The sequence below is a fragment of the Primulina eburnea genome, chromosome 10 (assembly GCF_022965805.1).
Source record: "Primulina eburnea isolate SZY01 chromosome 10, ASM2296580v1, whole genome shotgun sequence".
NCBI lineage: Eukaryota > Viridiplantae > Streptophyta > Magnoliopsida > Lamiales > Gesneriaceae > Primulina > Primulina eburnea.
Genome location: NC_133110.1, coordinates 4,736,767 through 4,759,669, shown reverse-complemented (window position 1 = coordinate 4,759,669; position 22,903 = coordinate 4,736,767). Strand labels below are relative to the sequence as shown.

General features: G+C 33.8%; 3 protein-coding genes across 8 annotated transcripts; 2 read left to right on the top strand and 1 right to left on the bottom strand.

Moving 5' to 3' along the window:
* Positions 1–859: 859 nt before the first annotated feature.
* On the top strand, positions 860–8,107 carry LOC140842691 (serine/threonine-protein kinase STY13-like). Of its 3 annotated transcripts, XR_012120471.1 has the most exons (4): positions 871–1,112; positions 1,765–2,759; positions 3,126–3,551; positions 8,017–8,107. XR_012120471.1 is itself a non-coding variant. In XM_073210773.1 (3 exons), the coding sequence occupies exons 2-3, from the start codon at positions 1,867–1,869 to the stop codon at positions 3,463–3,465; spliced, it is 1,233 nt and encodes a 410-aa protein (XP_073066874.1). In that variant the 5' UTR covers positions 860–1,087; positions 1,765–1,866; the 3' UTR covers positions 3,466–3,749. The 3 variants fall into 3 exon arrangements, 2 of the variants coding, with proteins under 2 accessions (XP_073066874.1, XP_073066873.1); XM_073210773.1 differs by lacking the exon at positions 8,017–8,107 and having other exon boundaries at positions 860–1,087; positions 3,126–3,749; XM_073210772.1 differs by lacking the exon at positions 8,017–8,107 and having other exon boundaries at positions 3,126–3,749.
* Positions 5,276–8,107, top strand: LOC140842692 (serine/threonine-protein kinase STY13-like). Of its 4 annotated transcripts, none has more exons than XM_073210776.1 (3): positions 5,276–5,477; positions 6,143–7,137; positions 7,601–8,107. In XM_073210776.1, exons 2-3 carry the CDS (start codon positions 6,245–6,247, stop codon positions 7,938–7,940), a joined length of 1,233 nt encoding a protein of 410 aa, XP_073066877.1. In that variant the 5' UTR covers positions 5,276–5,477; positions 6,143–6,244; the 3' UTR covers positions 7,941–8,107. The 4 variants fall into 4 exon arrangements, with proteins under 4 accessions (XP_073066877.1, XP_073066876.1, XP_073066878.1 ...); XM_073210775.1 differs by having other exon boundaries at positions 5,276–5,504; XM_073210777.1 differs by having other exon boundaries at positions 5,276–5,565.
* A 2,084-nt stretch (positions 8,108–10,191) lies between these two features.
* LOC140842690 (beta-amyrin 28-monooxygenase-like) lies at positions 10,192–12,622 on the bottom strand. Its single transcript, XM_073210771.1, has 3 exons — positions 11,604–12,622; positions 10,770–10,957; positions 10,192–10,673 (listed from the first exon to the last, which is right to left on the bottom strand). Exons 1-3 carry the CDS (start codon positions 12,556–12,558, stop codon positions 10,374–10,376), a joined length of 1,443 nt encoding a protein of 480 aa, XP_073066872.1. The 5' UTR covers positions 12,559–12,622; the 3' UTR covers positions 10,192–10,373.
* Positions 12,623–22,903: the final 10,281 nt, after the last annotated feature.

Sequence of the window (22,903 nt, the reverse complement as noted above, 5' to 3'; positions counted from 1 at the left end):
AAGCAAAAAAGTTTACCTTTTCAAATTAAACAATTTAACTTTTAAATAAGTAAATTTATAAACCCACATATATATACATGTAAGGATTAAACAATTTAACTTTTAAATAAGTAAATTTATTTATTAATATAAATATTAAAAATAATTTCAAATTGAATATGTTATATATGTCAATTAATTATTGGTTCAAAGAAATTAATAAAAAATCACATGTTATAGTTAAGTACAAAATTTATAAAATTCTATTAAAAAAAATCTACAAAAGTCTATAAAAGTCTTGCAAAAAAATCTACATAAATCCACATAATTCTGTTTATAAATCTGTGAGATTCCATAAAAGTCAATAAAAATTTATCAAATCCATAAAAGTCTATCATTTAAAAAAGTCATTAAAAGTCATCAAAACTCTGAATTGAATACACCCCACTTAAAATTTTTCTCTCTTACGCGATTTTAGTTTCGACTTAGGTTAAACTTTTTCGCTTTAATTTTTTGTAAATTTTTAAGTGTTAGTTAAGATCATTAATATTGTTAGCATAGTCCGATTCTAAGTTTTTTTTTTTTACATTCTTAATTTTTTTTTTATTTTATGAAAATATAAACCGTCGCTAATTAGCGACGAAGTTTTGAAAACCCGTCGCCAATTAGCGACGGTTTTATAAAACCGTCGCTAATGTCAAGTGAAACTGTCGCTAATGTCAAGTCAACGTTAGCCTTAACGACAGGATAATGGTAGGGACCAATTCGAGAATATTTTGAAGACATGAAGGATTAATTAATCAGTAAAAAATCAAGAGAGACTGAAATGGGAAAAGCGGTTAACGAAAAGGACGAAAATGGGTATTATCCCCATAATTAACTCAAATGTTCAATTCGCATTCCCCGTCCCTTCGTTTCATCTCTCCTCTCTCCCCGTTGTCTGATTTCTCTCTCTGATACGGTCTCTCTCAAGGCATCGTTCTTTCTACTCCATCTTTGATTCCTATTGTGTACAGCTGAAGTTTTGTGCGGACGAGGGGCAGACTTGTGAATTCAACAATCTCCTGCGGGGTTACGTCGCCTTTGGCTGACCCAAGCCGACGAAAAAGTGAAGTCAAGCCCTCTTGATCGAGGTTTATTTTATGTTTGTTATATATTTTACCATCGGATCACTGAAATTTTTACCTGTTCGGAGGGTTTCTGGGCTTTTTCTTTTGTTTATGTGTGATTGTCTGGGGTTTGATTCGGTATGTTTTTAGCTGGATTGATTTTTTGGGTGTTGATTTTTTGCGTGTGAATATTTCATTTTTTTGTGGGTTAGTAGCTAAAGTTTAAATCTTGGTTCTATTTTTTGGGTTTGGGAAGGGAAAATTTGATGGTGAAACTACTCGTTCTGTTACCTGTAACGAGTCTTCTACTCGAGAAAATGGGGAACAAATGAGTAACTATCTCATGAGCATTTCGATTCTGTTGAATATCAAACTAGACGTATCTAAGGAATTATATTTTGAGCTCAACGAAGCTAGTTTAGTTTTGCGCGTGTACGGTTATGCGTATTTTGACACTTATTATATAATATTGGTTTGTGTTTTTGGGTTTTTACTAGAGCCTCTTTGGTGGCTTTGAAGGTCTTATTAAAGTTTCGATGATATAAATAATTTTGGTATCTTCAATTGGTTCTGATTATCTTTTATTGGCATGAATTACTTTTTGATAACTAAAACGTGTAGATGGAGCCATGGAACATTATTTTTAGTTATCAGTTTCTTTTTGTATACTTTATAGGTATTTGGTGAGAGAGGTTGAGCTTGGAAATGCTTAAGCATACAGGATAAAGGGTTTTCAAGGTTCTGTTTGGTGGAAATTATTGATAAGAAATTCGAGAAAATGTTGGAGGGTCCGAAATTTACTGGAATCATAAACCTAAACCATAACCATGAAAATTACGATTTTTCTCAAAATTTCTATCGCAAGCTCAATGAGGGATCAAATATGTCGATAGATAGTTATGGGAGTTTGCAGTTGAGCAACAGTGGAGGCTCTGTTGCCATGTCTATGGACAGCAGTATGGGATCAAATGGTTCCAACACTCGTATCTTGGGCCACCAAGGCCTCAAGCATGTACATAACTATTCGGTCGCTGCTAGTGTCAATCATGGGAGAGCATCTCAAGGGCTGAGTAATGATGCGCTGGCTCAAGCTTTAATGATCCCTCGATATCCTACGCAGGGACTTGGTGACTATGATGAGTGGACCATTGACCTGAGGAAGCTGAACATGGGGCCAGCATTCGCTCAAGGGGCTTTTGGAAAGCTGTATAGAGGCACGTATAATGGCGAGGATGTTGCAATTAAGCTTCTCGAGAAACCAGAGAATGATACAGAGAGAGCACACTTGATGGAGCAGCAGTTTCAACAAGAGGTAATGATGTTAGCAACATTGAAGCATCCCAATATTGTTCGATTTATTGGTGCATGCTACAAACCCATGGTCTGGTGTATTGTGACTGAATATGCCAAGGGTGGTTCAGTGCGGCAGTTCTTGATGAAGCGGCAGAACCGTGCTGTACCCCTTAAACTGGCTGTAAAGCAGGCTTTGGATGTGGCAAGAGGGATGGAATATGTGCATGGGTTGAATTTAATCCATCGAGACTTGAAGTCAGATAATCTTTTAATATCCGCTGACAAATCGATCAAGATTGCGGATTTTGGTGTAGCTCGCATTGAGGTACAGACTGAAGGAATGACTCCAGAGACGGGCACTTATCGTTGGATGGCGCCGTAAGTTAATTATCTTTTTTGTCTGTCACTGCGTTTGTAGTTATGTTTCCTATATAACTTATGTAAGAGATTCCATTTCGTTATACGTTCGAACTGTTTGAAATATTGCAAGTCATGTAACCAAATTTATTCGTTTTCTGCATGATTATTATTTTTTTGAGCTCTCATCTCTACCTAAAAAATCCTTAGTTCTCTCTAAATTCAAATATTGATGCTGCAGTTCAAATAGTTCAAGTATGAATGACAGAAGATTTGAGACTCCGAGCTGTTTCTGAGATTATTCTTTTTTTATTTTTATTTTCTTCTTATTGTAGTTTTTTAATTGTCTTTTGGTGGGATATTTGGGACATTGTTCTTAAATTTCAGGGAGATGATTCAGCATAGGCTATATACACAAAAAGTCGATGTATACAGCTTTGGGATTGTGCTCTGGGAGCTTATAACTGGGATGCTTCCATTCCAGAACATGACTGCCGTTCAGGCAGCATTTGCAGTCGTCATCAAAGGTGTTCGACCAACGATCCCCAACGATTGCCTTCCATCTCTTGGTCAGATCATGACTCTTTGCTGGGATGTTAATCCCGACGTGAGGCCATCGTTCAGTGAGGTTGTCAGAATGCTCGAGGCTGCAGATAACGAGATCATGACAACTGTTAGAAAAGCTCGATTCAGGTGCTGCATGACTCAACCGATGACTACAGATTAGCATGCAGTAAGAAAATAGTAAAAAACAGGAAAAGGAATATAGGTGATTCCATGTCGGTCGGTCGTGTTGCGTGTGTATGTATCTAGGTTAACTATCTAGGTTTAACTTCTTGTATCTTACCCGCGGATAGACACGGGGAAGATGTTTATTGCTATAAAAACTGTTGTTTCTTGGTTTTGTTTTTCGTGTTTCTGGATTTAAAATTCGGAACTATATATGATAGAGGAGATGCGATGTGTATACATGCATTCGCTTGTCCAAAATATTAATCACTTTTGATCAATAACATTGAAGTCAATCGAGTCTAGTGCGAATCGAGGTCCATGCACGGAAGATTTGTGGACCGAAACTTGTGTTCGTGAGTTGCTCGGAAGATGTGTGGACCGAAACTTGGCTTCTTTGAAATATTTTTCAGTGTTTCGTTCAAACTTTAAGTTTTTAAATATTGTTCATCTTAATATTTTTGCCTTTAATTAATTAATACTCGAGAAAAGTTGAGATGTATTTTAAAAAACCAATAAAAAAGAGACTATTAAATACTCTCTTTGTTGCTTATTTGAAAATTTTATTTCGAGAAATTTATGAATTAATATTTAAATATTAATAATTACGCAAGAAAATTGACCAAATTATATGGTTGATTATATAAATATCACACAAATGCTCATTACTATATTGTACTTATTAAAATATAAATGTATGCAAGACACATATATACATACTTGGTATACATATATTATATAAACATGATAAAATATTTTTAGGCAAAAACTTGTATGAGACGGTCTCACGGGTCGTATTTTATGAGACAGATATCTTATTTGGGTCATCCATGAAAAATTATTATTTTTTATACTAAGAGTATTAATTTTATAGTGAATATCGGTAGGGTTGACCCGTCATAAAGATTCGTGAGACCGTCCTATAAGAGACCAACTCATATTTTTAATACAGAGCTCTTGAAATGATTAATATTTTAATATGTGGAAATAAAAAAAAAATAACTTAATTTTTTTGAATAAAAACTACGCCATCATCGATAGATTATTTATTTTTATATGTTTGTCTTAAAAATATTTATTCTTAACAAACTTTCCCTCCTAATTCAATTATTTTAAAAGTTGTTAATCTTATATTCTTATCACATATATTATTTTTTTGTGTATTTTTAAGTTGATTATATCATTAAATATTTAGTATAATTATAATAATTAATAAATTATATAAGAGTGTGATATATATATATTGGATTATATAAATCGTAGTAAGGATAACAAATTAAATTATGAAAAAAATCATTTTTAAACCCAACATTTGACTTGTAGTGATGTATCATTATATTATCTCATATACTTATTTCTCATCTATTTTATTTCAAGTGTGTTGGTAATTAGTTATTACTTTCGACATACATTAAGTAAATTTTTGCGTTAACATAATATATGTCAATCATGCTAGTGAGCTAAATCACAATGAATAAATAATGTGTGACAAGCTCGTCCAAAAAAATGTCAGTAGAATGAATTGAACTTCTGACCACCGATCAACTTGGACACATATTAAAATATCATTTATATGTTTTACATTATTCATCGTCACATTCCACGAACCAAGGTAAATGAGTTTTTTAATCTAAATGGGATACACTTCAAAAAAAAAAAATCTAAATGGGATACATTTACATTTTAATCTAAATGGGATACATTTACAAGAAAATAAATTTAGCCACTATTTTTTGCATTAATTTAGTTAAGTTTAATTAAATTTAAAAAAAAATGTAGGTAACATAATTAGCACAAGGGTTCTGTTCCATTCCGACTCCCTTCATTTCATCTCTCTCCTTTGTCTGCTCTCTCTCTAAAACGGTCTCTCTCATGGCACCGTTCTACCTATTCTGTCTTTGATTCTTACTGTGTACAGCTGAATTTTTGTGGGGACGAGGGGCAAACTTGTGAATTCACCAGTCTCCTGCGGGATTACATCGCCTTTGTCTGACCCGAGCCGTAGGAAAAGTGAAGTCAAGCCCTCTTGATCGAGCTGTATTTTTCTGTTTCTTGTATATTTTACCATCGGATCACTGAAATTTTTCCTGCTCGAGAGGTTTGTGGGCTAGTTCTTTTGTTTATGTGTGCTTTTCTGGGGTTTAATTTGGGTATGATTTTTAGCTGGATTGATTTTTTGGGTGTTGATTTTTGCGTGTGAAGATTTCGTTTCTTGTGGGTTTGTTGCTAAAATTTGAATCTTGGTTCTAGTTTCTGGGTTTGGGAAGGGAAATTTTAATGGTGAACCTACGAGTTCTGTTATCTGTAACGAGTCTTCTTCTCCAGAAAATGGGAGGGGAGGCAAATGAGTATCTATAGCATGAGCATTTCGATTCTGTTAACTATCAAACTAGATGTATCTTAGGAATTATATTTTGAGCTCGACGAAGCTAGTTTAGCTTTGCGCGTGTACGGTTGTGTATTTTTGCACTCATAAGATTGTGTTTTTTGGTGTTGCTAGAGCTTCTTTGGTGGTTTTGAAGGTCTTATAAAGTTTTGATTAAGTAAATAATTTAGTGTTTTCAATTGGATCGGCAATCTTATTCGCGTGAAATACTTTTTTGATAGTAAAACATAGAGATGGAGCCATGGAACTTTATTTGGAGTTATCAGTTTTTTTTATGTGTCCTTTATAGGTATTTGGTGAGAGAGGTTGAGCTTGGAAATGCTTAAGCTTACAAGATAAAGGGTTTTTAAGATTCTGTTTGGTGGAAATTATTGATAAGAAATTCGAGAAAATGTTGGAGGGCCCGAAATTTACTGGAATCATAGACCTAAACCATAACCATGAAAATTACGACTTTTCTCAAAATTTCTATCGCAAGCTGAATGAGGGATCAAATATGTCGGTTGATAGCTATGGGAGCTTGCAGATGAGCAACGGTGGAGGCTCTGTTGCCATGTCTATGGACAGTAGTATGGGATCAAATGATTCCAACACTCGTATCTTGGGCCACCAAGGCCTCAAGCATGTACACAACTATTCAGTCGCTGCAAGTGTCAATCATGGGAGAGCATCTCAAGGGCTGAGTAATGATGCGCTGGCACAAGCTTTAATGAACCCTCGGTATCCTACGCAGGGACTTGGTGACTATGATGAGTGGACCCTTGACCTGAGGAAGCTGAACATGGGGCCAGCTTTCGCTCAAGGGGCTTTTGGAAAGTTGTACAGAGGCACATATAATGGTCAGGATGTTGCAATTAAGCTTCTCGAGAAACCAGAGAATGATACAGAGAGGGCACACTTGATGGAGCAACAATTTCAGCAAGAGGTAATGATGTTAGCAACATTGAAGCATCCAAATATTGTTCGCTTCATTGGTGCATGTCGCAAACCCATGGTCTGGTGTATTGTGACTGAATATGCCAAGGGAGGTTCAGTGCGGCAGTTCTTGATGAAGCGGCAGAACCGTTCTGTACCCCTTAAATTGGCTGTAAAGCAGGCCTTGGATGTGGCAAGAGGAATGGCATATGTGCATGGGTTGAATTTAATCCATCGAGACTTGAAGTCGGATAATCTTTTAATATCAGCGGACAAATCCATCAAGATTGCGGATTTTGGTGTAGCTCGCATTGAGGTACAGACTGAAGGAATGACACCAGAGACAGGCACTTATCGTTGGATGGCGCCGTAAGTTAATTATTCTTTTTTGTTTCTCTTCTATGTTTTCATGCATTTTTAATCTATTTGGTCGTAAATGTTGTGTGCTAGTCGATTGTATTTTGTTTCTCTTATACGTAAAAATTCACAGTCCATTTGGTAGTTCTCACTATTTTTACTGCCTACATTAATAACGTAAGACATTCCCTTTCGTTATACATTCGAACTGTTTGAATCATTGCAAGTCGTTTAGCCTAATTTATGCTTGCTCTGCATGATTTATTTTTGAGCTCTCATCTTTACCAAAAAATCCTTAGTTTTCTCTAAAATCAATATTGATGCTGCAGTTAAAATAGTTCAAGTGTGTTTTGACAGAATATTTGAGACTCCGAGCTGTTTCTGTGGTTATTCTTTTTGTTTTGATTTTCTTGTTGTAACAGTTTTTTTAATTATTTTTTGGTTGGATATCTGGGACATTGTTCTTAAATTTCAGGGAGATGATTCAGCATAGGCCATATACACACAAAGTCGATGTGTACAGCTTTGGAATTGTGCTATGGGAGCTTATAACTGGGATGCTTCCATTCCAGAACATGACTGCCGTTCAGGCGGCATTTGCAGTCGTCATCAAAGGTGTTCGACCAACAATCCCCAACGATTGCCTTCCGTCTCTTGGTCAGATCATGACTCTTTGCTGGGATGTTAATCCCGACGTGAGACCATCGTTCAGTGAGGTTGTCAGAATGCTCGAGGCTGCTGAGAATGAGATCATGACGACTGTTAGAAAGGCTCGTTTCAGGTGCTGCATGACTATACCGATGACTACAGATTAGCAAGCCGTAAGAAAATAGTGAAGAACTGTAAAAGGAAACAAAGGTGAATCCGTGTCAGCTGTTTGTATTTATCTAGGTTTAATTTCTTGAATCTTACCCGCGGATAGACACGGGGAGGATGTTTATTACTATAAAAACTGTTTGTTTTGTGGTTCTGTTTTTTCCGAGTTTCTGGATTCAAGATTCCAAACGATCGATAATAGAGGAGATGCGAGGTGTATCAAAATATTATTCACTTTCGATCAATATAGCAGAAATAAATATTGCAGAATATATGGACCCAAAACTAAAAATAAATTGTTTGAAACCATTTAAAGAGTCTTGTAGATGTATAAAGACAAAAACTTGTGTAAGATGGTCTCACGAGTCGTATTTGTGATTTGTGAGACGGATCTCTTATTTGGGTCACCCATGAAAAAATATTAATTTTTATGCTAAGTGCATTACTTTTTATTGTGAATATGGATAGGGTTGATCCGTCTAACAAATTATGATTCGTGAGACGGTCTCGCATGAGATTCATTCATCTATAAAACAAAATAAAAGTAAAAAAAAAAAGAGAAAATCATAGATTGAAATAATATAAAATTAATATTAAATCATATGTGATCATAAAACGTGAGGCAATTGATAAAAAAAAATTATTTCCAATAATTCCGACCTTAATCTTTTCAAAAAAAACACGTATAGTACTTTGTGTTTCCGAGCCAAAGTTAGAGCACAAGAAAATCGCAATATATACTTTATTCGATACAATTTTTTTTTGTACACTGATCTTGGTCGTCCTCCACCTTCCACCACTATAATTTTAAAGAATTACAAGATAATATTATTTTAAAATATGAAGTCAACAAAGTTGGTTTGGTATACAAGCACAATAAATGTATCAATCGAGTCGCATTTGTAATTAGTTTTAAAATTATAGAAATAGAATTCAATCATTTCAAATTAAACTACTTTTACACACTTTGGTTTCACATTATGAATAAGTGGTGACAAATGTAAGATCTATACAAACGTGAAGGAAGTTACATCTAACTCTAAAGTTAACGGGTCTAAATGTAAGCTCGATACAAATTTGAAAGAAGATATATTTAATTTTTAAAGTTATTTGAATCTTTTTTTAATTATAGTAAACTTTAGTAGTGGAGGTATATATAATTAACCCTATTATATATTTAGAACCTTAGATTTTTTTTATATAATTTATTAAATCATGTTTACACATACAAAATGGTCGTATTCTTATAAAGAATAAATAAATAAATAATGCATGTTTCTCAAGAGCATTATCTCTATGGTGGTGGTCAAAGTTGGCGGTTTAACATAATTAACACAGAGACGTAGTCAGGAAATTTTTGACCTAAAGCTGAACGACTCGATAAACAATAGTGACATTAACTAGATATAAGCTGCTGCTCTGCGATTTTTCATCGAATAAAACTCATCGATTATTGAATCAGTATCTATCCTTGCACTAAACTTTCTTTCAATGTAGATAATCATATAATCTGCCAATAACTCTTCTTTCGTCTTATTCCAGAGTGAGGTCTTAAGAAATTTCATATATGAGAATGATCGTTCAGTTATTGCCGTAAAAACATGAAGCGTTAAAACAAGACAAATCAAATCTTTAAGAAAAAATGCACCAGAGCCGCGATGCAGGCATGCTAGGGCGGAAGATTTTTCCCGCCATAGTGCCACGGGTGAAATTTTATGCTCGAAACTCGCCTTGGGGGGGAAAAACAGAAAATCCATTAAAAATATACATCATACAGAAGTTAATCTCAAGCTCTATACATACCAAAAATCTAATCTTCTATGACTTCATCATTACATAAGCTGAAAAATAACTACAAAATTAACCAAGCCATATTTGAATATTTCTGCATAATAAATGGAATAAACTAATTAAGTAGCAAAAAATAATCATTTCACCTCATGCAAACTCAATCGAGGCCTTCTCCCGCACAAGTTTTTTCAGATCTCTTACCAGAAATTCCTTTCAAATCCTCACCCTCACAACTTTTTTCAACTCGAGGCTCTTACTTACAAAATAGAGTAATTTCTCTTTTGATTAAATGGGTTGAAAATAATTTTAATGAGCTAAGTTAGTAATATAATTATTTTATGGACTGAATAAAACTTTAATGTAGACTAAAATTATATATATACTATAATTACTAATAATTTTTTTTTGATACAGGGGTAGAGCCCACCCCAATCTTTGATGTGGCTCCGTCCCTACACATATATAATTCCATTCCATAATCATTATCTTCGTCACTTTTCAAACTAAGGATAACTCTCTTCTAAAATCACATCACCAAAGAAAACAAAATACAATTATTAGAAATACAAAATACCATATAAGCCTTAGATCGAGTAGTTTTCTTTTATATCAAAAAGGATACGATAGTAATTCGCATATTATCATGCCTTGTGTGGATAAAGACGAACGGGCAGTCCCTTGGCCGGAATAGGCATTGGGTTCACTACAATCTTTTCATCGGCGATGATCTTCTCCCACTTGAATCTCTTGACTAAATGATGCATGAATACAAGTATCTCTAGACGGGCATACTCTTTTCCGGGGCACATTCTCGGGCCTCCTCCAAACGGAACAAACGTATACGGGGCGGGTCCCGATCCATCGAACCGAGATGGGTCGAACTTTCTTGGATTAGGGAAGCATTCGGGGTTGATGTGTGTCGAGTTCGCGCTCCAATATATCTGATAATCATATATGTATTTTAGTTAGCATTCACTTCATACATCATAAATATATATTATAATCATAGAAAAATTCGAAATCCAATTTTATTATACCTTCCAACCCTTTGGAATAGAGAAACCATTGAACATGAAATCGGAGAGGGCTTCTCTGAAAGCGCCTTGGAGTGGCGGTGCAAGCCTCAACACCTCGCACGCAACATTCCATGAATATTTCATCTTTTGAATATCTTCCCAATTCAAAAGTTCACCGGGGGGCTTTGAGTTTGCAATTTCCATTTGTTCTACACAACCAAAAATAAAATGTCAAAATTACTTTTTAAGGTTATTTTAAATAAAGATTAAAGGCGACGATGACGGATTAATAGCCCGATTAAGGTGGGGTTGGATTGTATTTTGAATCTTGATGTCATTAACTAGAATGAAGTTAGGATCTTTGAATCACAAGTTGAAATATGAATTCTCTTGGAAATCATATGTGAAAAGAAGAAATTGAATTAGATACTTGGCAGGCGCGTTTTGACTTGCCAGGAAAAAAACATTCTTCGTTATATATTAATATTGATATATTCGGGAAAATCAATGAAATCATCCTCAAAAGTTGTGCTATTCCACGTTGGCATTCCAGCGAGAAGAACTAAAGAACAAAATATATATTTGATTGCACTGAGACCAAATTTTCGAGGACAAAAATCAAAATTAAATAATTTAAGTTCTATATATATATAATTAGAAAATGATGATCGACGACTAGCTTGTTATTACGTTAATCCGAGAATTCATTTATAGTTGCAAGTTCATTGTCTAATAAAAAAATGAAGACCGGTAGGCAAGAGTCGAAATCTTTTAAAACTTATTGATAAGTTAAATAAATTAAAATTGGAAAAACAAAAAAGGCAAAAAGGGAAGAGAATAGATTGCTGGGATTACCGTTGTAGACTCCCTCGTAGATTTCAGGCAACTCCTCGAGATATTTGACGATGAAAGTGCAAGCAGAGCTAGCAGTATCGTGCCCACCAATTAGCAGACCCAAAATCTTGTCAGCGATATCCAATTCATTCATAAATTTCCCATTTCCGTCGCTTGTAAGCAGCATGTGCGACAGTATGTCTTGTGTAGCCGTGGCTTTTCCCTCTGCTAGATCGATTTTTCGCTGTTTGATGATGGAGATAAGCTCTTTCCTGATGAAATTCGATGCCTTGATCGCCTTGTTAAACGGTGTCCCGGGTAAGTCTATAGGGATTGAGATCAAACCAGAAGCCAAAAGATTGAAAGGATCGGCAAATTTAGCCACGTGCTGTGGATCCTCAATGCTCACAAAGAGCCTACACGCGAGCCAGAAAGTGTAGTTCTTGGCGAGAGGGAACACCACTACTTCTTCCTTATTTTCCCACCCGTCGGCGAAGTGTCTTCTCGCTATATGATCCATTATCCCGACATATCGTTGCAAAGCCTCTGGTTTAAGGAAGTTTGGGAGCATTTTTCTCATCTTAATAGCCTCTTCTTTGGAGGAAGATTGGTTAGAAGATGGGAAAACTTTGTCCACAGAACTAGGCCACCATGCTTGAACGAGCTTATTCTCGTTAGAAAACAAGAACTTGTTGCCACTCGCACCGCAGAAAACAGCAGCCGGTTCACCTAAAAGGTGAGTCCTGAACACTTGGGACGAGTACTTATCTATGCGATCGAATATGAATTTTTCGGGTTGACCCTTCCAGCCGGTGGACAGGAATTCGAGGCTTTCACCAATAACCGGCCAGCCGGTTTTCCCTGGCGGGAGGGGCGTGCCACCATGGGTGGATTTGTTCCTGTAGAAGATAAAGTTAAGGGAGAGGAGAAAGAGGAGGAATAAGAGGGAGAGGAGAGACACAGAGAAGAGTTCCATGTCTAATTAGCCTGCAGAGGAAAAGTTGTTTTTGTGATTTGCGCAGGTCATTTTAGTATAGGAATTGGGCTCATTTATAGGACATACACGTCTGTTGTTTGCCGGTACGATGAAGTCAAATCTTGGAATATTTAGGTACCCAAATGATGTTGGGTCGTATGCATTTTAGCCATTTGATATATATAATATTAAAAAGAGTAGCTCTTTTGTGATACGGTCAAACGAATTTTATCTGTGACTGTGAAGCGGATATTCACAATAAAAAGTAATATTTTTTAATGGATGACTCAAATAAGATATCTGTCTCATAAAATATGACTTGTGAAGCCATTTCCCACAAGTTTTTGTCTATTAAAAAAATGCCCAACCTTTGTAAGTTAATTGGTTGGAAGTTAAAGGGATTTACTGTATATTAATGTTATGATTATGACCATTGACCATTAATGCTGTGATTAATTTTGAAGATGTATATGTAATATTTTGTGATATTTCTAAAATCGTATATTGGATAATATTTTACTGTGATTTGAAATTTAATCCAAAGTCCTTTTACCTCACATGTGGTGGAAAATTATTTTTAGTTTTTTTTTTTTTTACTATGATTTGAAAAGTTAATGCAAGGTCCTTTTACGTCATATGTGGTGGAAAATTATTTTATTTTCCTTTTATATATATAAAAAACTTAATATTGTGTGCATGATTTCCAAAAAGTAATGTTTAGGCGATTGAAGAGATAGGTCGTTTAGTTACATTTCATAATAACTTATCGAGAAAATTGTATTTTTAGTTCTATAAATTTGATATGTATTTTGTTTAGTTTTGTTACTTTCAGATTTTTGTTTCATGAATTTTTTTGTTGTTGCCCTGAAACTCATTAAATTTATTGAATATGAATTATTTAACAATGATTCTATCATATGTGACACATGTAGAGGAAATAAAGTCATGTTAATTAAATTAAAATTAATCTGAAAAAAAAGAAAGGGAAAACCATAGCAATATGACACCAATACTTCAAAATGTGAGGAAAAATGTTTGTCATTTACCTTTATTTTTGTCACATGAGCACGTAGAAGAGTATCAGTGTCAAATAAGTACTATCTGGTTGATTTAGTGTTTTCGGACAAAAAGTAATAAAAAAATTCAATTTACTAGCTGAAAACAAGATTTACTGTTTTCGGACAAAAAATAATAAAAAAATTCAATTTACTAGCTGAAAACAAAATCTGACAAATTACGTAACTAACACTCAAAGTAAACTAACTAAATTATACATTTATATTAATGCAATGGGCCATCTTCGCTATTTGTGGAAATAGTGAAGACTATTGACTGCATATATGTTATAATTACCCATTAAATTTGTTATTAAATTAATAAGTATGTTAATAGAAAGACCGTAAAAAAAAAGTATGTTAACAGAAAGAGATAAAATGATATTTGATATTTTCATTATTGTAATTTATGTGTATTACAATTTAATTTGTTGCGATATGGGGTAAGATAAACTTTCAAGGAAGAAGTGTAATAATTAATGTCTTAGCTTTCATGTCTTTAATTATTCATTGAGGCTGTAATATCCATATTAGAGACTATTAAATTAAGGTGAATATATGCTACATCGAGAGTTGTGTTGAGTACCATGGTAGGTCACCCGAGTAATTTTGCAGCACCGGGCGGATATTCTGGCCAAGGAGTACGTGATTGAGATATGATTATTCGGTTGTCAGAATTGAGGTCTCCCAGTTAATCCACTTTTATTATTTTGGTATCGAATCCATTTTATGTCAGAGTCTATTGACGGGTAGATATATCTTGTATTTGTATGGTGATTTGTAGTTGTTATGGTGGTGGATTTGGAGTAATTTTAAGTTGTTGTGAGCTTTGTCGGCTATATTTGAACTGCAGCTTGTGATATGTTGAATTGTCCATGGACGACAGTTGTATGTGACTTTATGAATACCATAGCATCGTCCTTGAGTCGATTTTTTTTTACATTTATTTTAAAACTTTTGGTATGTCCTATTTACGATAAGGTCCTGTCGAAATTTTTTCAAGCCCTGAGATCTATTTTTAAGTATTTTAAAATATTTTCGCGGCAGATTATAGTTAAATCATTATTGTTTGATAATTAATTGTAATTTTAATAACCAGGCCTATACTCCATGTGTGTTGTATAAGATGATCGACTGACCATCTCACTGTAAAATAAAAAAAAAATTGATACAATCCACATTTTTTGTTTTCAAGTAAAATAATCGATCGATGATCTAATACAAAACAAAAATCGGGAGTAGATCTCTCAGTGTAGCATAGATTCACCTATTGTTTTAAAAGTTATAATTAACAATACTTAATTGTTGAAGTGTTAGTTAATACCATAGGTAGTTAAAATGACAGTTACTCTGTTAGTTAATATCCAGAAATTGAATTAAGACGACCAACTAGAAGAGTAGGTCTATTGTAAGACGATCTCACGAATCTTTATATGGAAATTAGGTAAACCATACTGCATAATAAAAAAAGTAATACTCTTAGCATAAAAAATAATATTTTTAATGGATGACCCAAATAAGATATACATATCACAAAATACGACCCGTGAGACCGTCTCACACAAGTTTTTACCCAACTAAAATTATAAAATTCCGTGGTACGTTGTAATTGGAGATTTTGACACTCATAAATTTGATATTTTAATTTTAATTAATACGTGCTTCAAAATTTTAAATAAAGAGTAATGTAATTTATTGACAAATATAACTTCTATAATTAAAATTTGTTTCCATTTTTCACTAGGGTATTAATTGTAAGTAACAATAATAATGAGTGAGTCTCATGTGAGACCGTCTCACGGGTCATAATCCGTGAGACGGATCAACCCTACCTATATTCACAACAAAAAGTAATACTCTTAGCATAAAAAGTAATACTTTTTCATGGGTGACCCAAATAAGAGATGTGTCTCACAAATATGACCCGTGAGACCGTCTCACACAAGTTTTTGCCATAATAATTTAACTATTGAAGTAGCCTACGTACCAGCTTTGCACTACGAAATTAAAATTTATCTTCTACCTAGAATTTGTGGCTTAGTGATATTTGTTGGGTATTTGCATAGTAACATTAAAGTTTGTATTTATGATTAATTAATTTGTCTCGTGCACGATTACTCACTCGCTATATAATCATTGTCTTCCAGAATACAACAACTACGATTTTGATACAGTGTCACTTCAAATTTTGAACTCCACTACCCACGAAATATTAATTTAGAGCTTTCTCGAATGATTTTATATCAAATAATCAAAAATTTCACGTTTTAAATTATCAATATTATAAACTTACAAGTCAAAATTTAAGATTTTATCCCTTGTAAAATTTTGATTTGAACGCGTTTGCTTTAAAATTCAAAACTTTAAGAACAATAACTCTTGAATTTGATTGAACCTCGAATTTGAAAAGAGTTTCGATCCTGGGTGGGTGGTGCCCACACAAGTCGGTAAAACGGGAATACAAATTTAAAAATAAACTCTGGCCTTGATGAACCCCTACGAATGGTAGGTAGGTGAATAATGCAAGGAGTTGGAAATAAGGGAATTAATTATACATATCAGGAAAAAAGAAAGGTAGCAAGAAGAATATTGTATGTACGTATATATTAAAAAAGATATACCACGACAAAAAAAGTAGCTATGAAATATGCGCACGCTAACTAATAAACTAGAAACTACATTATGCTATTTTTTCCACACTAGCTAGCCGGCGGATAAAGAATACAGACAATTTTTTTCTTTATTATATCAATTAAGAAATAATTATTTGGTTTGTATCAACTTGGGAAAAAGTCAATTGAAATGAGAATATTATGTATATTAGTAATACTAATTTTTTATTATTAATAATGGTATAATGACATATTAGTAATGATATAATTGGCCTAAATTTTTCTAGTAATAAAATTTTTTATTATAACATTTTTTTTTGTTGAACTCAGACTCCTCTCAAGTCAATCGGTTATAAAATTTTAGTTTATGCATTATATAAGCATCAGTTTTTATCAAGTTACACATTCTCACAATTTGGTTGATATATAAATATAATATATATTTATGGCTAATCGTGCTCATATTTTGTATATCAATGAGGTGACATTCACTTATTAAATGCGATAAAACATATAAAAATTGTATATCTAATAGGTGAGTGTCACATCATCATCTCAATGATGAACACGGAAGTTGACACATTTTGTGGACATCATACCAAAACTAATATATATATATATATATATATATTATATTTGATATTTACGCCATACTATTCAATTTTTGCGTTGATTTTCACTTCTCAGTTCAAAAATCAGTATTTAACCAATCATAAAATTTGACGATTTCAAACTCTCAGTATTAAGTAGTAAAAAAACCAGCAATTAGGCCATTTGGAAGATTAAAATGTTTGTTTGCATATTTTTTTAATGTTCAGCAAAGAAATTCATTCCCACTTAATGTGAAATTCATTCCCACTTAATGTGAAATTCTTTTTTTTTTTTAATTTAGTCTGAAAACCAAATTTTATCATCTACATTGTCAATCTTTATTTGATTAAGATTTTCACCGTCCAGCTTGTAGCGATGCTATAAATTAATTTAGTTTTCCATTTGTTTTGGATCTCAAACTTCTTCGAGTTTTGTAACATGTAACATTCCATTTGGTCTAGTGTTAAGATTGGAACTTGGACCTAACTCAACCCCAAAAGCTAGCTCAAGGGGGAGGATTGTCCAATCCCATATATACCACTCAAAGGCTATTTATTCAACCGATGTGGGACAATTAACACACCTCTCTCACGTCTAGGAATGAATATCTGGAGCGTGGAGTTTACAAAAGACCCAATTATGGCAGAACGGGTGGCCTAATTATAGGCAGTCCAACACATAACGGTGAAACCCGGGCTCTGATACCATGTTAAGATTGGAACTTGGACCTAACTCAACCCCAAAAGCTAGCTCAAAGGGGGAGGATTGTCTAATCCCATATATACCATTCAAAGGTTATTTATTCAACCGATGTGGGACAATTAACATCTAGTGGCACCAATCACCATGCATGTGTCCCAAAAATGGGGCACGTCTCAAGTTCGAGATCATGTGTTTAAACCTCACCCTATTGTCAAATTTTTGTTATTTGTCTTTCTTATTGATCTTTGGAACAGATAGTAATATGATTTGAGGCAATGAAAGTCATTTTTCTACCAAATGAATTTTCCCATATATATGTGCTATATGGAATGACAATCATCTCAAGATACAACAACTCAATCCAAAAATACAGCACCACAAATTCTGGATGTCAGCAAACAATGATATGCCTCAACTTTCAAATTTAAGAGAAAAAAGAATGCAACGAAATACATATGTAGAAGAAATCCTGAATGCTCGGCAGAGAGATATATATAGAGTGAGTCACCGGTATCACACAAAAGACACACCCTTTTGTGATAAGCCATGGAATGTGCACAAGCCAGATGACGCATGTTTCTGTGCCAAGAGACAGTCACACGAGGCGCACTGGTTCGGACTTGAACACTGACTGGAGGGTATGCACTGTTTCGAAAATAAAAATTATTTTTCAAATAAACTTTGTCCAATAAGATTAATGTAGTTAAGAGACCACACCGCACCGAGCCGACCTACCGGCCACGCGCATGTGTTTCACTGAAAAACTATCTATCAACGTCTTCTCCTTTTTAAAAACATCTAATATCCTTTAGAGACCAAACTCTTAGTTCAAACTTGAAGTTAATAAAGAGGACTATACTTGGCTCATTTCTGAATATGAGACAATTCGCACTTCTTTTTATTCACTACTCACCACTTATCCAACCATTTTTTACGTTTATATTTTTCTTATCGTAAATCAAAATAAGATTATATTATCAAGAGAAATAATAAATTTTTGAGATAAAAAGGGACTGCGCAAAACATTTGAAGAGACGAATTCATATATTTATACAAAATCATATGTTTAAAAAAAAAAATTAAGATCCACAAAGATTTTAAGTTTTAACTTTCAAGGTTCCCTCCTCCCTACGGCGCACACTATCCCATCTTCGACAAATAATTACGAGGATAAAAACAAGGTTGTCTCGAACGAAACATCGCTTTCAAAATATAAACAAAACAAACACATCCTATAGACTTTTTAGATGTATTCATTATATGAGGTAATTGACGTTTTGTCGAATAACATTTTTATTCTCGGTATTGTCTTTAAGCATAAAAGTCTTAAATATTAAAACAAATTGAATTTGTGGAGTAGAATGTATTATACTGACAAAATACTTTGATTTTTACAAAAGATTTGACGAATTGTGAAGATTATGCGTACATACATATATACGTGTGTAAATGCAGACAAAAGGAGGAGGATTTCATTTCCATCAAACCAGCTGGAGTCAAGAAAATCCTTAAAACGTAGATTTTTATGCAGAATTGTCAATAAAATTTGATGCCATCGATTACAATAATTAATTTGAATATTAAGAAGAAATTAAAGCTATCTTAATTATATTAAGTAAGAACTTAATCATTTTTCAATTTATCTAGAGTGCTAAAAATATAAATAATCTCTTTGGACAGGTGTGACAGTTCTGTCAGCAGTTTCTCTCGAAAGTTATCAAGGAAATTTTCAGTGTTGACCTCACATCTTCACAGAGTAGTGAGACTAAAAGTGGTGGAAGCCAGACTAGCAGCGATATTATCCAAAATATGATGTTCAGAGATGTTCATTTTTGGAGACAGAGCAAAACTTGGAATATCCTTAACTGCTATAGGTTGAGATACAACCATGGAGATATTTTGATTTGAATTGGAAGAAGGTCCTTGTTCAACAATCATCAAAATTAGTTGAGCTTGAGAAACTTGTTCACTTTAGCAATTCAGACCGAGTGACTGCATCAGTCCCTATCTGCAGATTCACTAACTTTTGAACAATTTCAGCCACTAATGTGCGCGCTTCACTCATCAACACTTCGGCCTTGTTGACAGGTTCGACAAAGGCCACATCTCCAACTTGTTCCAATAATTTTGCACGAGTTTCATTAGTTTATCCAGCAATGTTGAAAACTCCATGAAGAGTCTTAGCAGAAATTGGCATTGGACCAACCGCTATTTTCACGTCTGCAATGATTTTCTCCCATTTAAATCTCTTCACAAGTTGATGCATGGACACGAGTATCTCTAAACGGGCATACACTTATTCCAGGGCACATTCTCGGGCCTCCACCGATAATGGCACGAATGTGTATGGGAGATTCTCGTGCATGCATGCGATGCGAGTATAAAATCTAATTTACTGATCCAACTAAACTATCGTTCACCAAAGATTCATTGCAGTGCACTACCATATATATATTAGAGTCTATGTTGGTCCAAACAATCATTTGATACCTTAATTTTTCATCCTCAACCTTTCGACAGTACCAAAGATCTCTGAAATTTCTGGTTCAAAACTGTACGTTCTAACATGACAAGACTGTGAAAGATGCTAACAATTAAAAACTAATAAACAAAAGCTGACTTGTGGAATTCCATAATGGGCTTCCTCATTTTTCATAGCTTGAACTTCATTTGGGCTCATTTAGATCAGGATTCTCGAGTTGCAAATACGAACAAGTATGATTACTAAAAAGTTATTGTCGAAAAAAATATTTGGACCTCTTCCAAAAGAGTAAAAAATTTACATTTACGACGTATATAATCAAAATATCAAATGTAATTATCGTTAGTTCACACATAAGTTGGAAAAAAATCACTAAGAGTTGAATATATATGAACTTGGATAATCTTCAGTCAGTTTTTGGGGTTGAGTTAGGTTTAATTTATAATCTTTAACATTGTGTCGGAGCTCAGGTTGTGTTTATTCATGGACGTGAGGGGGTGTGTTTGTTGTCTCACATCGGTTGAATAAAATTATTGGGAGTTGCATATATGGACTTTGACAATCTCCCCTCTTAGAACTAGTTTTTGAGGTTGAGTTAAATCTAATTCTTAATCATAACGATTATATGTATATATTAAACTAAAAAATTACAAATAAAATAAGCTCTAACATTAATAAAATAATATTTTTATCAAAGTTCAATAAATTATAAGAAACAATAAATTATAAAAAAAATAATAATAGTGAACCGGTTTTTGATTGGTTCACCGTGCGTGCTGAAATTTTCAGAAAGAAACAATTTGAAAATAAAAACATGGAACTAACTACATGAACGACAATATACGATTGTCTTTTAACTTCCTCAGAAAAAAAAATGAAATTTTTTCCTTCTTTTTTTTAAACCATATGAAAAATAAATAAGAAATGTGATGGATATTAGGTATTACATATATTGTAATATAAATAGTTTTAGTATTAATATTATTATCTTTAAAATGCTTGAAAATTTGTCTGAGTGAAATATATATATATATATATATATATATATATATATATATATATATATATATATATATATATATATAAATATATATATATATATAAAGTGTATATATATCCGTTGAGTGTTGATTTATAGTTTCTCCTCTTTATTTGACAATCTGAAAATTGTCTCAAACATTTTATTCAACTTAAATACACAAAAACTCTTATGAGACTGTCTCGCATGTCAATTTTGTGTGATGAATAATCGATCTAGTTCAATTCATGAAAAACTATTATTTTTATGTCAAAAATTAAATTTTTATTATAAGTAAGAATCGAATCGATTTGTCTCGCAGGTAACCAACTTATTTATTTATTGGGCAAGTATATGATTTGGTTGGTTTGACACAAGGAATTGAAGAATCCTAACTAGACGAAATTCCAATAAACCACGAAACTAGCAATGTTTGGTGTTTGTTGAGAGACTAATAATTAATAAATTGCAAACTTTAATTACTTTATTTGAAATAAAACTTGAGAACAAAAAATTAGGTGAGGACGTGACATAACCAAAATTTAGTATCCAAATAACATTTCTCTTTTAATATTTATTGGCAAAAACTTGTGTGAGACTATCGATAGGGTTTAATTTATTATTTTTTATGTTAAGAGTTTACTTTTTATTGTGAATATCGATAAGGTTGACTCGTCTCAAAGATAAAGATTCGTGAGACCGTCTCACAAGAGACCTACTCTAATTTATTATACACATATTCAAGAGACCTACTCTAATTTATTATTATACCATCTCATAAAAGATCATCTCATAAGAGACCTACTCATATAAAAATCTAATAGAAAATATTATTTCAATATATATATATAAAAAGGGTGAACCCCACCCTCGAAGGCCCCACACAGAGCCGCCTCAAGCCCCGACGTGAAAGGAGGTAAATCAGGGTTATACACCGACAGTAGGTACCCAGAGGAGAGGTTGGCTGGAGAAATTCATCATAAATTGAGAGTCGAGACTCGAACCCTTGCTAACATAGATTAACAATTCTTCACTTCAAGCCTTTACCACACGATCTATGCTCCTGGGAGCTATTATTTCCATATATATAACATCTAGTCGAGATTGCATTTGGTTAAAAAGATTGACTTTCTGGCGTTGACCGACAGCTGGCAATTTGAAAATGAAAAAAATAATTATCACAATATTTAATTAAATCAAAATAAAAGAAATCATTTTGCATGGAGGAATAGTAGATCTAGAACCGTTGAACCGTGTGGTACTGTGTGTCAACCGCGTAAACCATCGGTCAACCGTTGATTTCAAAATAACGCCAAAGAAAGAAGAACAAGTTGTTAGGACCAATGGAATCCGGATATCTCCAAACTGGTATGATATTGTCCACTTTGGGTTTTAACCCTCATGGTTTTGCTTTTGGAACCACCCAAAAGGCCTCATACCAATGGAGATATCATTCCATCTTATAAACCCATGATCTTTCTCTAGATCTTCCAATGTGGGACTTTGGTTGCATCCCAACAATCCTCCCCTCAAACGAAGTTCCACTATTATTCTCATAGTCCGAGCCTCCCCTCAAGCCTTATTCGCCCTCCAATCGAGGTTACTCCACTTCACTGCGTTGTAGCGCACGCCTTACATGAATACCGGGAGCATCAACCACCTCGAGAGTTTAATCAAGGATTTTTACCGGGAGCTCTCACCTCCTTCGTTTAGGTATCAAGGATTCCACCCACATGGCTCGATCTAGACCCTGGCTCTGATACCACTTGTTAGGACCAATGGAATCCGGATATCTCCAAACTGGTATGATATTGTCCACTTTGGGTTTTAACCCTCATGGTTTTGCTTTTGGAACCACCCAAAAGGCCTCATACCAATGGAGATA

Coding starts and splice junctions, on each gene's coding strand:
- LOC140842692 (XM_073210776.1), top strand. CDS start 6,245: ATGTTGGAGGGCCCGAAATTTACTGGAATCATAGACCTAAACCATAAC. Junction 7,138..7,600: donor ACTTATCGTTGGATGGCGCC/GTAAGTTAATTA, acceptor CTTAAATTTCAG/GGAGATGATTCAGCATAGGC.
- LOC140842690 (XM_073210771.1), bottom strand. CDS start 12,558: ATGGAACTCTTCTCTGTGTCTCTCCTCTCCCTCTTATTCCTCCTCTTT. Junction 10,958..11,603: donor CTACGAGGGAGTCTACAACG/GTAATCCCAGCA, acceptor TTGGTTGTGTAG/AACAAATGGAAATTGCAAAC. Junction 10,674..10,769: donor CTATTCCAAAGGGTTGGAAG/GTATAATAAAAT, acceptor TATGATTATCAG/ATATATTGGAGCGCGAACTC.
- LOC140842691 (XM_073210773.1), top strand. CDS start 1,867: ATGTTGGAGGGTCCGAAATTTACTGGAATCATAAACCTAAACCATAAC. Junction 2,760..3,125: donor ACTTATCGTTGGATGGCGCC/GTAAGTTAATTA, acceptor CTTAAATTTCAG/GGAGATGATTCAGCATAGGC.